At 47.5% G+C, this 14,111-nt stretch overlaps 1 protein-coding gene across 1 annotated transcript; it reads left to right on the top strand.

Moving 5' to 3' along the window:
* Positions 1-478: 478 nt before the first annotated feature.
* Positions 479-11,211, top strand: PPCDC (phosphopantothenoylcysteine decarboxylase). Its single transcript, XM_060260134.1, has 5 exons — positions 479-673; positions 4,741-4,836; positions 6,374-6,502; positions 8,700-8,868; positions 11,107-11,211. Exons 1-5 carry the CDS (start codon positions 530-532, stop codon positions 11,190-11,192), a joined length of 624 nt encoding a protein of 207 aa, XP_060116117.1. The 5' UTR covers positions 479-529; the 3' UTR covers positions 11,193-11,211.
* The last annotated feature ends 2,900 nt before the right edge of the window (positions 11,212-14,111 follow it).

Below are 14,111 nucleotides of genomic sequence, written 5' to 3'. Positions count from 1 at the left end.
GAATATAAATCCAATGTCGTCTTCTTCTGAATCCCAGAGCCAGAAGGCAACATCAGGGAAAAGCCTCAGTCTCTATGCCCTGTTGCTTGCCATCCAGAGGAACTAGATGAACTATTGGTCTGATCTAGCAGATGTCTTCGTATATTCTTATGAAGGTCTCAGCCTCTATGCCATCTCCAGAGGAACTAATTGGCCACTGTGTGGGACAGGAGGTTGGACTAGATGGTACACACATGGCCTGGCCCACCCCGACATGGCCCTGCCCAACAAGGTCTCATTTATGTCAGATCCGGCCCTCATAACAGCCCTTGGGTAGACTATTGGTCTGATCCAGCAGGACTCTTCTTATGTTCGTATGAGGGCCTTGGCCTCTATGCTGTTGTTGGCTGTCCAGAGGAACCTGTTGGCCACTATGTGAGACAGGATGCTGGGCTGGATGGACTATTGGTTTGATCCAGCAGGGGTCTTATGTGATAAAGGCCCTGTTTTCTTTTTTCTTACTGACAGAATGTGATTGCTACCTAAAACGATGATGAATCTCACGACGCATTTGCAGCCTCAGTCCCCTGCTGTTGCCACGCAGAAGAACATCCATGTCCTCGTGGGAGTGACCGGAAGCGTGGCTGCCTTAAAACTACCACTTCTCATAACGGAGCTTTTGAAGATACCCAAAGTGAGTAGTTGGTACAGAGATGAATCCAAATTACTGGGGGCGGTCACACTTCCAAAGGGAAGGGCAAACGTTGCTGTAATGTTGGATACATCTTGCTGTCAAATCCCGCAGGGTCCCCAGCTATCAACGCACTCCCTCTTGGTTGAAAAGAGTTTTATTGAAATACTGAGACACTTCAGGCAAGAGGCTCCTTGCGAAAACTGGTGTTGGTGGGCAAAGCCTCTCTACATATGCCTTATGTTAACCGTTACACATTTCAAAGCTATAGGCGCCAAAGCTATCAGTTCTTCCCCACAAAGTTCATACGCAACGTATCACTGAGAACCAGACTATTGACCTTGGTTCGTCCGGTGCTTGGGCAAGATACTTATGAATGTTACACAGAAAGATAGCAGGCGTTAGGTTATTACCGGTCAAGCAGGCAAAACAGTACGTAATGGCAAGATCCACTCTTGATGCTAGCACTGGGCTGAGATCTAGATTAAGAGGGATCTAAGTGGGTAGCCGTGTGGGTCTCAAACAATAGAATAAAGTTAGAGTCCAGTTGCACCTGTAAGACCAACAAAGTTTTATTCACAGTATGACCTCTCTTGTGCACACACACATTTCTTCAGATATAATGAAATGGAAGAAAACCATTCAAACATAGTCTGAGGCGGAATAGTAAATTAGCATAGCATGATGAAGATATTTTAAGATATGCGGAGACAAAAGTGGAATAACAAGTTGTGTATAGGGTCAACAGCTATATGAATTTAATCAAGGGGGAACAACTGTTGAAGCAATAAATATGTCAGGATAGGCAAAAAGTGTGTAAGAGAATCTTTTCTAATTGTGGGAAGTAAACGGAGACTTTGTGATGCCCCATTCATCTCTTCTCAGGCATGAAGGTAACAAACAAAATGTTTCCCTCTCTTGTTTTGGGGTGTGCGCAGTGTAATGCAAGGAGATATATTTCAGTTTTCATTGCATTACATTACAACGACTATATGTTTTTCTAAATCAGGGATTGCAAAACTGCAGCTCGGGAGCCACATGTGGCTCTTTCACATATATTGTGTGGCTCTTGAAGTCCCCATCACCCCCGGTCAGCTGGTGTCTCTTTAAATCACTTCTCCAAGCCAAGCCATCTGGCGGCTTAGAGAATGCATTTAAAGTTAATGTCGCTTTCTTTCCACCTCTTACCTACCTACCTACATCTGACGTTCATGTCTTACAGTTCTCAAACATCTGACATTTATTCGATGTGGCTCTTAAGCAAGTTTGGCCACCCCTGATCTAAATACTATACCAATATGTCATTCTAGTTAGACAAATAGGTTTGCCAGTTGTTTTACTTAAAACATTTATAAATAGAAGTACAGAAGGTTTTTATACCTTCTCACTACCTTAAGAAATCTCAAAGCGGCTTACAATCACCTTCCCTTCCTCTCCCCTCAACAGGCACCCTGTGAGGTAGGTGGGGCTGAGAGAGTCCAGAGAGAACCGTGACTGGCCCAAGGTCACCCAACAGGTTTCCAGGGAGGAGCTGGAAATCAAACCCACCTCTCCAGATTAGAGTCCACAGCTCTTATCCATTACACCAGCTGGCTTAGTGAAAGAAAGAAAAAAAAAAGAATTTCCACACTTCAATCTTTTTTTCCCCTTTGAACTCTCGGTAGGATCACAAGTAATGGCCCTGTTGAGTAAGTGGAACCTTCTTGTTTGGAAGCACTGTCTCTTTGAATACCCGTTTAAAACACATAAAAACAATATGAATAAAAGAGCAATTATAAAAACACACAAAAAAGGTTATAATTGAAAAACTCCAGATATCCCTGTGAAAAGTACTGTATGGTGCTATTGCATGAATGACCTGCAGGTGGCGCCATTAGCCAAGGCTAGCTAGATCAAAGGCTGCTTTTTCCAGTATTTCCCTTACAAAAGTCAAACACAAATCGAGTGGCACCTTTAAGAGCTACTAGAACAAAATCTGTGCAGTACCTTTTAAGAGGTCCAACTAAATTAACAAAAAGCATTGTGCAAACTCTTGAGCTCCCGGGAACGCTTCATAAGGCTCCATGTTTTACAGATCTGTTCCCCAGTGCTTGTGAAAGAGAACTGTCAGTATCCAGCAGAGGTTGTAAGTTGTTGATGATGCTTTGATCTATTTTGAGTTGAAAGCTGCGTGTAACTACAAGTAGTGTTTGGTTATTGTCTCTTTTGGGCATATCTTTTAAGAGGCGTTCTCTTAAGTATTGTTCTGGCTTGATTAATCTGTTTCTTGACTTCATCAGGTGGATGCTTTAGTTCCAAAAAAGGTTTGTTGTAGATCCCTCAGGCGAGAATCTCTAGTGTGAAAACTGCCTTCATCAAATACAAACTCTTGAACGTCCGTATCTCTGGACAAAAACCTTAGTTCTTACCACCGTCTTTTTTGTAGAAAAAGCCCAGCAGGAACTCATCTGCATATTTGGCCGCACTCCTGACACCAAGCCAGCCAGAACTGCGTTCCTGTGCGTTCCTGCTTTTAAAAAAAGCCCTCGTTCTCACTTCTGCTTGTGAAGCCTTGTATTGGAATGCTAAATTGCTGCTATTCATAGGTCTTGCCCACTGCTTTAATCCAATCTTAGCTGTACTAATTTTAGTGTATTTTTTTATAATGGCAAACTGGAATGATGTATATATTTATGTTACATGTTAAAGGTAAATTAGTTGGACAGGAAAAACTTCTGGGAAAGAAATATCCTCATTTTGACCCAGACTTATTAGCACTAGAATAATTAACGGACATTCTCACATTCCGACATGTTACTGTTTTATTGGTTTCCCACGCTAATGCAACCCAGATCAAAGGTTTTCTGCATTTGTTAATTTTACTATTCTGCTATTGGATTTTAACTTTGCACCACTTTGCATTCTAACCCCACCAGCAATATGTAGCTCTGCTTACTGAACCTCATTCCTTGTCTGAAGAAATGTGCATGCACACGAAAGCTTACATTCTGAATAAAAGTTGGTTGGTCTTAAAGGCGAAACTTGACTCCTGCTTTGTTCTACTGCTTCAGACCAACACGGCTGCCCCACTTGGATCTGTATGGCCAGTTATTTATGCGTCTTGATTCTAACTAGCCCTTCCTGGCAGCTAACACTCCACCCCTCTCTACCTGTATGCAAGGCTTGAGGAAGTCTGTTTCAATGTATCTGAAGTTTGACTCCAGTGGTACCTATAAGACCAACGAAGTTTTATTCAAGGTAAACCCAGAAGATCTTAAAGGTGCCCCCGGGCTTAAACTTTGTCCTACTGCTTCAGATGAACACGGCCGCCCATTTGGATCTGAATCGATCTTCAGCGGGCTTTGGATTCAGTGGGAGCTCACAGGAGCGCAGCTCCTGAACCTTTCTGAGAGTTCCACCTCCTTGCCCATTGAATAGTCGGTGCAGCTGCATAACAATCTCTGGATGAGCTCCACCACCTCTTTTTTTACAAAACGACCCCTGATCTTCAACGTATGTGAAGAAGTGTGTCTGCATGTGAGCGCTTATACCCAGAATTAAGCTTTGTTGGTCTTATAGGTGCTCCTGGACTCAGATTTTGTTTGCTGCTTCAGACCAACATGGCTGACCGCTTGGATCTGTCTTCAGTGCAGGGCTTGAATTCGGCAGGAGCTTGCAGGAGCACAGCTCCTGAACCTCCAGCCAGGGTCTGTACACAGTGGGCAGTTCTCTCCCCGCTGCACACAGATCCTGGGGCATATGCAAATGAGATATGCTACTGAGCTCCTGCACCTTTTTGCCTACAAAATGACCCCTGCTTCAGTGTATCTGAGGAAGTGTGCGTGCACACAAAAGCTTATACCCAGACTCAAACTTTGTGCCTCTGGACTCAGACTTCGTTCTGATGAAAATCTTGGGCTGTTGGGCTCGAATCTAATGTCTGTCAGGTGCCGCTGGGCTTGAATCTAACTCTTCTCCCGCAGGCCAACGTGGCTGCCCTCTGAAACAGAAGCATGTTATTTTTGTTCATTATCTGTTGAGTGCATTTTGTCTCCCCAGCTTTTATTGGCTTCTCTCCTTCCTCTCTGCAGGTGGAAGTGCAGGTGGTGACTACAGAGAGGGCCAAACACTTCTACAACCCCCAGGAGCTCCCGGTGACCCTCTATGGGGATGCAGACGAATGGCAGGTCGGTCCCCGAAAAGTCTCAGGATGGAAGAGAGAGATGATGCGCTTGCTGCCTCCCAGCTGGCATAGACTGTGACAGATCCCTGTCATTTTGGTACAGTGACCCACAAGTCTAGATTTCCTTGGTACAGTGACCCAGCAGGGGCTAGCCCAAGGTTTTTAGGCACCCTTGGCAAACTACAGTCTTGGCACCCATCTAGTTAAGCTTTCTCTTTTCTACAGCGACTAAACCAAATGTTTTTTTGAGAAATCAACCAGTTGCACAAAAGGCACAGCTTCCCCCAGTATGAAACCCAAGGAAGTGGAATTCTGATCCATGCAGCCTTTGCATATAGAGGTGACATTCCAGCCTTTGACCACCCTCTCCTTCTCCATTGCTTCCTCAAGATTCTAAGAAATTCACAGTAACCAGGGCATTTTTTTGTAGTAGAAACTCCTTAGCATATTAGGCCATACATCCCTGATGTAGCCAATCCTCCTGGATCTTACAGGGCTCTCAGTATAGGGTCCAGAGATAGAATTCTAGCAGGGGCTCCTTTGCATATTAGACCACTCACCCCTGATGGAGCCAACCCTCCAAGAGCTTACAGGGCTCTTAGTACAGAGTCCAGAGATAGAATTCTAGCAGGGGCTCCTTTGCATATTAGGCCACATACCCCTGATGGAGCCAATCCTCCAAGAGCTTACAGGGCTCTTAGTACAGAGTCCAGAGATAGAATTCTAGCAGGGGCTCCTTTGCATATTAGACCACTCACCCCTGATGGAGCCAATCCTCCAAGAGCTTACAGGGCTCTTAGTACAGGGCCCAGAGATAGAATTCTAGCAGGGGATCCTTTGCATATTAGGCCACACACCCCTGATGGAGCCAACCCTCCAAGAGCTTACAGGGCTCTTAGTACAAGGCCCAGAGATAGAATTCTAGCAGGGGCTCCTTTGCATATTAGGCCACACACCCCTGATGTAGCCAAGCCTCCTGGATCTTACAGGGCTCTCAGTACAGGGCTTACTGTAAGCTCCAGGGGGATTGGCTACATCAGGAGGGTGTGGCCTAATATGCAAAGGAGTTCCTGCTACAAAAAAAAGCCCTGCTGGACACGTTTTATTTGATAAACAATATATGCAGTGAAGAAAAAAATACCAACTACTGTACGACATGGGAAATATTGTTTGCAGGGTCAGATCTTGGTTTCCAAATCACAGAAGAGAGTGTTGGAAAGGGCATGGGTGGCCATTTGGGAGGGTTGCCTCATGAACCTCTTTCAGAGGCATCACGGTCCACTTTTGGGTCCTGAACCACACGTTGGGAAAGCTCTGGCACCGAGAACCAAAAACAGGTCGTCTGAGTAGGCCATACTGACTTTGACAGGCCAATGGTCTGTTTCAGCGTACAGCAGCTTCACATCGGTTCGTGCATGCAGGTAGTGAACAGCATCCTTTGGCGTCTTAAGGGGCCTGCCGTCCTCATCGGTTGCCCTACAGGCACGCCTCAGCGTTACACCAAGCAGTTTGCTAAAACCCAAGCGATCTTCCTTCCGCAGCTGTGGAAAGGGCGCACGGATCCCATCCTCCACATCGACCTGAGGCGCTGGGCGGACCTCATGCTGGTGGCGCCTCTGGACGCAAACACCCTGGCCAAGATTGCCAACGGCATCTGCGACAACTTGCTGGTGAGTCTCTTGAGGCTTTGCCTGCTGATAGGAGACCTTCTCCCTCCACCGTGCATCAGTGACCATCGTGTGCCACATTCCCTTTCAGTGAGGCGCAAGCTGAGCCTTTGTCTTGAGCTAAATCGGAACCCCTGCAAAAGCTGCACTAGGAGCCTGCCAGGTGGAACTTGAAACTCACTTGCTTTTTCATATAATAATTTATTGGGTTTTCAGGGTAAAATACGATGGGAAGAAGAAGACTGCAGATTTATACCCCACCCTTCTCTCTGAATCAGACTCGGAGCAGCTTATAATCGCCTGTATCTCCTTCCCCCACAACAGACACCCTGTGAGGTGGGTGGGGCTGAGAGGGCTCTCACAGCAGCTGCCCTTTCAAGGACAGAGTCTCAGAGCAGCCTACAATCTCCTTTCCCTTCCTTCCCCACAACAGACACCCTGTGAGGTGGGTGGGGCTGAGAGCTCTCCCAGAAGCTGCCCTTTCAAGGACAGAGTCTCAGAGCAGCCTACAATCTCCTTTCCCTTCCTTCCCCACAACAGACACCCTGTGAAATGGGTGGGGCTGAGAGAGCTCTCTCAGAAGCTGCCCTTTCAAGGACAGAGTCTCAGAGCAGCCTACAATCTCCTTTCCCTTCCTTCCCCACAACAGACACTCTGTGATGTGGGTGGGGCTGAGAGAGCTCTCCCAGAAGCTGCCCTTTCAAGGACAGAGTCTCAGAGCAGCCTACAATCTCCTTTCCTTTCCTTCCCCACAACAGACACCCTGTGAGGTGGGTGGGGCTGGGAGAGCTCTCCCAGAAGCTGCCCTTTCAAGGACAGAGTCTCAGAGCAGCCTACAATCTCCTTTCCCTTCCTTCCCCACAGCAGACACCCTGTGAGGTGGGTGGGGCTGAGAGAGCTCTCCCAGAAGCTGCCCTTTCAAGGACAGAGTCTCAGAGCAGCCTACAATCTCCTTTCCCTTCCTTCCCCACAACAGACACCCTGTGAGGTGGGTGGGGCTGAGAGAGCTCTCCCAGAAGCTGCCCTTTCAAGGACAGAGTCTCAGAGCAGCCTACAATCTCCTTTACCTTCCTCCCCAACAACAGACACCCTGTGAGGTGGGTGGGGCTGGAGAAGGCTCTCACAGCAGCTGCCCTTTCAAGGACAACCTCTGCCAGAGCTATGGCTGACCCAAGGCCATTCCAGCAGGTGCAAGTGGAGGAGTGGGGAATCAAACCCGGTTCTCCCAGATAAGAGTCCGCACACTTAACCACTACACCAAACTGGCTCTCACCCTGGGAAGGGTGAGAAAAAGGGGAAAAGGAATTTTTTTTTTAAAAAAGTTTACAATAGCATCCATAAACATTTCTACTATTGCAGCACTTTCTTATTTTCTGCAACTTCTCAATAAAGTATCTACCATAATGTCTGCAAATCTGTTATCGTGCTTTCTTTTGAAAATATATTATCTTGATATATATCGCCTATCCTTATTATTACCGTTAAATTGCTGTAAAAATTTAATACGTGTCATAATACGAACATTGCTATATTCAGTAATTTGTTTTAATCCATTCATAAACTGGCACCCAAAGTTCCTTAACGCCTTGCTTGCTGTGTTCTTTCAAAGTATCAGTCAATATGTCCATTTCTGCTATTTCCAGTATTTTCCCTAGAAGTTCTTCTTATGCAGGTACTTCAGTCTCCTTCCTACATTTGGCGTACATTATTCTGGCTACATGTAAAATCACATGCTTAGCTCTTTTTATCTACTCCCTCAGACCTAATATTCAAAAGAAACAATTCTGGTTTAAAAGGTATTGACCGATTTTGCACTCAGCTTACCCCGCAGTTACGTTCCTCTTCTCTGCGCAGCGTTCCTCGGATTTCCCCACTATCTGCGCCAGAGTTACAGGAAGCATCGCGGCTTTTGCGCAGCAAACGGAAACCACTAAAAAACAGTTTCCATTTGCTGCACGAAAGCCGCGACGCTTCCTGTAACTCCGGTGCAGATAATGGGAAATCCGACGGACGCTGCGCAGATAAGAGGAACGTGACCGCGGGGTAAGCTGAGTGCAAAATTGGTCATTGACTTGGGTAATATTTTCTGGAGCATTACTTGAAACTTGCCGTCGCTTCTGGTTTGCGGGTAGAGAAGGTAACAGCTTTCACCTTGCCGGAGAGTCCAGTCCAGCATTTGATGCGCTCTCTTCTTTTGCAGACGTGCGTTGTTCGCGCCTGGGATCTCAAGAAGCCGCTGCTCTTTTGCCCCGCCATGAACACAGCCATGTGGGAACACCCAATCACGGCACGGCAAGTCGAGCAGCTCAAGAGCTTCGGCTACATGGAGATCCCTTGCATCGTGAAGAAGTTGGTTTGCGGAGACGAAGGTCAGTTGTGTGGCCGGCTGTTGCTTTCCGAAAGCTTCAATCCTGGTAGATTTGTTAGTCCTGGTAGATTTGTCAATGTTTACTAGCAGTGATTTCTAAAATTTCATGAAACGGCTTCATCGGATATGTGAAGTGTTAAATGTGGTTGGCGTGTATACGTATGCGCAAGAACATAAGAATATAAGAGAAGCCATGTTGGATCAGGCCAGTGGCCCATCCGGTCCAACACTCTGTGTTACATAGGGGCCATAAAAAAACCCAGATGCCATCAGGAGGTCCACAAGTGGGGCTAGAAGCCCCCCCACTGTGCCCCCCATCAGCACCAAGAATACAGAGCATCACTGCCCCAGACAGAGAGTTCCAACAATACCCTGTGGCTAATGGCCACTGATGGGCCTCTGCTCCATATGCTTATCCAGTCCCCTCTTGAAGATGGCTATGCTTGTAACCGCCGCCACCTCCTGTGGCAGTGAATTCCGTGTGTCAATCACCCTTTGGGTGAAGAAGGACTTCCTTTTATCTGTTCTAACCCGACTGCTCAGCAATTTCATTGAATGTCCACGAGTTCTCCTATTGTGAGAAAGGGAGAAAAGTATTTCTTTCTCTTCCTTCTCTATCCCATGCATAATCTTGTAAACCTCTATCATATCACCCCTCAGTCGAGGTTTCTCCAAGCTAAAGAGCCCCAAATGTTTTAACCTTTCTTCATATGGAAAGTGAGGGCACAAGTAGGGGGGAAAGGATAGGGTTTCTATAAAACAGTGGGAGCCAGAATGATATAGTGGTTAAAGTCTCAGGCTAGGATCTGGGAGAACCAAGTTTGAACCTCCAGTCTGCCATGCAGGCTTGCTGGGTGACCTTGGGCCAGTCACATACTCAGTCTAACCTACTTCACTGGGCTGTTGTGAGGATAAAACAGAGGAGAGAAGATTGATGTAAGCCAATCTAGGTCCCCATTGGGGTGAAAGGCAAGATATAAATAAATAAAATAACAAATAAGTCCAGGAGAAGAAGACGACGACCGCAGATTTATACTCCCCGCTTGTCTCTGAATCAGTCTCAGAGTGACTTACAATCTCCTATATCTTCTCCCCCCACCAACAGACATCCTGTGAGGTGGGTGGGGCTGAGAGAGCTCTCCCAGCAGCTGCCCTTTCAAAGACAGCTGTGCGAGAGCTATGGCTGACCGAAGGCCATTCCAGCAGGTGCAAGCAGAGGAGCAGGGAATCAAACCCAATTCTCCCAGATAAGAGTCCACGCACTTAACCACTATACCAAACTGTCAATATTTACTAGCAATGATTTCTAAAATTGAACCTCCATGAACCAAGGCAGTAAGCCTCTGAATACCCAGGCTTGGAGGCTTGGATCCAGCAGGGTGCTTCTGAGTTCCTAAGATCCAGTTTCCTAGGCGTGTATATCTCCTATATCTTCTCCCCCCACCAACAGACATCCTGTGAGGTGGGTGGGGCTGAGAGAGCTCTCCCAGCAGCTGCCCTTTCAAAGACAGCTGTGCGAGAGCTATGGCTGACCTAAGGCCATTCCAGCAGGTGCAAGTAGAGGAGCAGGGAATCAAACCCAATTCTCCCAGATAAGAGTCCACGCACTTAACCACTATACCAAACTGTCAATATTTACTAGCAATGATTTCTAAAATTGAACCTCCATGTACCAAGGCAGTAAGCCTCTGAATACCTAGGCTTGGAGGAAATCAAGTAGAGGATTTGGCCTCTCTGCTCTATTTGGGGGGGACCGTTGGGGGTTGGCAGCTGTGCGGAACAGGATGCTGGAGCAGGCGGACCACTGGTCAGATCCAGCAGGGTGCTTCTGAGTTCCTAAGATCCGGTTTCCTAGGCGTGTGCACCTCAAACTTTCCAGGTACACGCTTCTCAAACTTGCTCCACAGACTTCAGACAAAAGCAAGATCCATTTGAAGGAGCAAGTGGTTTGATCGGCAAGGTTGGGGGGCGACTTCCAAAGGGTGAAGTGTCGGCAAAGTGAGGTGGCCTAGTGCAGGGGTGGCCAACGGTAGCTCTCCAGATGTTTTTGCCTACAACTCCCATCAGCCCCAGCCAGCATGGCCAGTGGTTGGGGCTGATGGGAGTTGTAGGCAAAAACATCTGGAGAGCTACCGTTGGCCACCCCTTGCCTAGTGGGTGGAGATCAGCGTCAGAGGCGAGCGCAGACGCTTCTCCCGGGAGAGTTGGAAATTGACCCGGTTCTGTTCTTGCCGTTCAGGTCTCGGCGCCATGGCCGAAGTCCCGACCATTGTGGGGAAAGTGGAGATGATCTTAGTGGAGCAAGGCTTGCTTGCACGGAGCTGACCCTCCCGGAATGGATTGCACTTTCTCCTCCTTCCAGACAGCTGTTGGGCTGCGAAGGTGACGTGGAAATCAGACTTGAGACAATTTGGTGGTGGTGGGGTGGGGTGGGGTGTGTCTCCAGGAGGCTAGGGGGCGCTCCTGGATAGCGCAGTGCTCATTGGAGGTGGGAGTTTATGAATTTTGATGTTTTTGACGTGAGAAGAGGAACAGAACCATGTAATGGTGTGTGGCTTTGGGATGGGGCAGACTTCGTTCCTAAAATTTCTGTCCGTAAAGAAGCGTGTCTGATGTGCAGGTCTTCTGCCGCTTGATGGTGCATCTTTCTCCAGAGTCCTGCTCACTATATTTCCTTAGGATGATGGTTGCAAGGCTCCACACACTAAAGCAGCGGTTCCCAACCTTTTCAACACAAGGGACCGGTTTTGTAGAAGACAATTTTGCCATGGGGTTGGGGGGGGGGGCGATGGTTTTGGGATGATACAATTGTGTATGCTTATCTAATCCCCTCTTGAAGCTGTCTATGCTTGTAGCTGCCACCACCACCTCCTGTGGCAGTGTATTCCATGTGTTAATCACCCTTCGGGTGAAGAAGTGTTTAAAGTGTTTGGTGTGGTGGTTAAGTGTGCGGACTCTTATCTGAGGGAACCAGGTTTGATCCCACACTTGCTGCTGCTGGAGTGGCCTTGAGTCAGCCATAGCTTCTCACAGAATTGTCCTTGAAAAGGCAGCTTCTGGGGAGAACTCTCTCAGCCCCACCCAACCCACAGGGTGCCTGTTGCGGGGGAGGAAGGTAAAGGAGATTGTGAGCCGCTCTGAGACTATGAAATTCGAAGTGGAGGCCAGGATATAAATCCAATTTCTTCTTCTTTCTCTTTCTTCTTCTTCCTTCTTCTTCTTTCCTCTTCTTCCTCTTCCTTCTTCTTTCTTCTTCCTTCTTCTTCTTCCTTCTTCTTTCTCTTTTTCCTCTTCTTCCTTTTTATCCTCTTCTTCTTCCTACATTGTAATATCTAATTGAAATTATTATACAACTCATGGCCCGGTTGGTAACCCCGGCACTAAAAGAAGGGATAGAAAAGAGAAAGAGACCAGTAGCACCTTAAAGACTTAACAAAATTTGTAGCAGGCTATGAGAGCCTGTCTGAAATCTTATCAGTCCTTCAGGTGCTGCTGGATTCTTGCTCTTTTTTGCTGCTGCAGACAGACCAACATGGCTACCCAGGGCTGATGCATGCGTACATTAAACATCCAAACCTGATCTATACCTGATCCCCTCGTCTGATGTGTGCTTAGAGAGCACATGAAAGCTTACGTTCTAAATAAAACTTGGTTGGTCTTAAAGGTGCCACTTGACTCCTGCTTTATCAAAACAAACATTATTGGATACAAAATGAGACCTCATTGTTTCGGCACCTTTCCATTGGCAGATCTTAATTTGGGGTGGGCTTGGTGAAATCTCTTGTTTACCTATTTGGGAAACACTGCTGGCACCTTAGAAGAAGAATAAAGTACCCTGCTTTCCTGTTGGTCTCTTTGATCCTAGACCATTTGGTGCTCGTCTTACGCAGACCCCAGCCTTAAATCAGGTCCTTTCCTATTGGAATGTAGATTGATGCCCACATCAATGTCCTATAAGGATGTTTTCCCATGTTTTCTGACTCTCTAAATTGCCCTGTTTCCCAGGGAAGATATCATCTTTATTGCGTGGCGCAGAGTGGTAAAGCTGCAGTGCTGCAGTCAGAGCCCTCTGCTCAGGACCTGAGTTCGATCACCGCGAAAGTTGGTTCAGGTAGCCGGCTCAAAGTTGTCTCAACCTTCCATCCTTCCGAGGTCCATAAAATGAGTCCCCAGCTTGCTGGGGGGAAAGTGGAGATGACTGGGGAAGGCAATGGCAAACCACCCCGTAAAAAGCCTGCCGTGAAAACGTGAAAGCAACGAGAGTCGGAAACGACTGGTTCTTGCACAGGGGACTACCTTTACCTTTAAGGAACCTCAGCACCTTTTGCCATATGTGGTTCCCCCAGCCAGGGCAAGCCTCTAAAGAAAGAAAAATACTTTTTAAAAGGAAATATTTGCCTAAGCATTCTGTCCCACCTAGCCTCCTGCATTCTTCTCTATTCACACGCATTGCTGCTTATAACAGTTCTATTAATACAAATCAGATTGTCATAGCCGATCCATAGGTAGTGATAGGAAATAACAGAATGTGCTGGATCTGTATCTCCTGGCGGCACCCAATTGAGTGCTCCCCATGTGATTCGGTGACGTTATCAGTGCAGGGTGGGGGGCGCCAGAAGTCAGCCTCGTCTAGGGCAGGGGTGGCCAAACCGTGCCTCGGGCACATATTGTGCAGCTCTTGAAGCCCCCACTGCTGCCCCATCTGCTGGCTCGGAAAAGCCATTTCCCTCTTTAAATCCCTTCTCCAAGCCAAGCCAGCCGGCGGCTTGGGGGAAATGCGTTTAAAGTTGAAGTTGCTTTCTTTCCACCTCTCCCTTCCCCCCCCCCCCCCCTTCTGTTTGCCTTCCTTCCTTGCTTGCGGCTCTCAAACATCCGATGTTCATGTCTCGCGGCTCTTAACCATCTGATGTTTATTCTGTGTGGCTCTTGCGTCAAGCGGGTTTGGCCATCCTTGGTCTAGAGCCAGCCTTGTGGCTTCCCCATCTTTCTGAAGAAGCGAATTGTGGCTCACAAAAGCTCCTACTCGGCCTCAGGTTTTGTTAGTCTTCAAGGTGCTCCTGAGGTCCCGCTCTTTTCTGCTGCCGCGGGCTGACCAAGACGCTTTCCCATCTGTATTAAGGAAAGGAAGGGGATGTACCAAGGATTCCAGAAGCACTGAGTGCAGGTGGGTTCCTGGCCAGGGGAAGGAGACGGAAATGGTTGGCGAACCCTGTGAGTCCTCGGGATGCCATATCGGCAGAGGGC

This window comes from Heteronotia binoei, chromosome 19 (assembly GCF_032191835.1).
Source record: "Heteronotia binoei isolate CCM8104 ecotype False Entrance Well chromosome 19, APGP_CSIRO_Hbin_v1, whole genome shotgun sequence".
NCBI lineage: Eukaryota > Metazoa > Chordata > Lepidosauria > Squamata > Gekkonidae > Heteronotia > Heteronotia binoei.
This window is presented reverse-complemented; position numbering and strand designations above follow the sequence as displayed.

Coding starts and splice junctions, on each gene's coding strand:
- PPCDC (XM_060260134.1), top strand. CDS start 530: ATGATGAATCTCACGACGCATTTGCAGCCTCAGTCCCCTGCTGTTGCC. Junction 4,837..6,373: donor GGGATGCAGACGAATGGCAG/GTCGGTCCCCGA, acceptor TTCCTTCCGCAG/CTGTGGAAAGGGCGCACGGA. Junction 6,503..8,699: donor GCATCTGCGACAACTTGCTG/GTGAGTCTCTTG, acceptor CTTCTTTTGCAG/ACGTGCGTTGTTCGCGCCTG.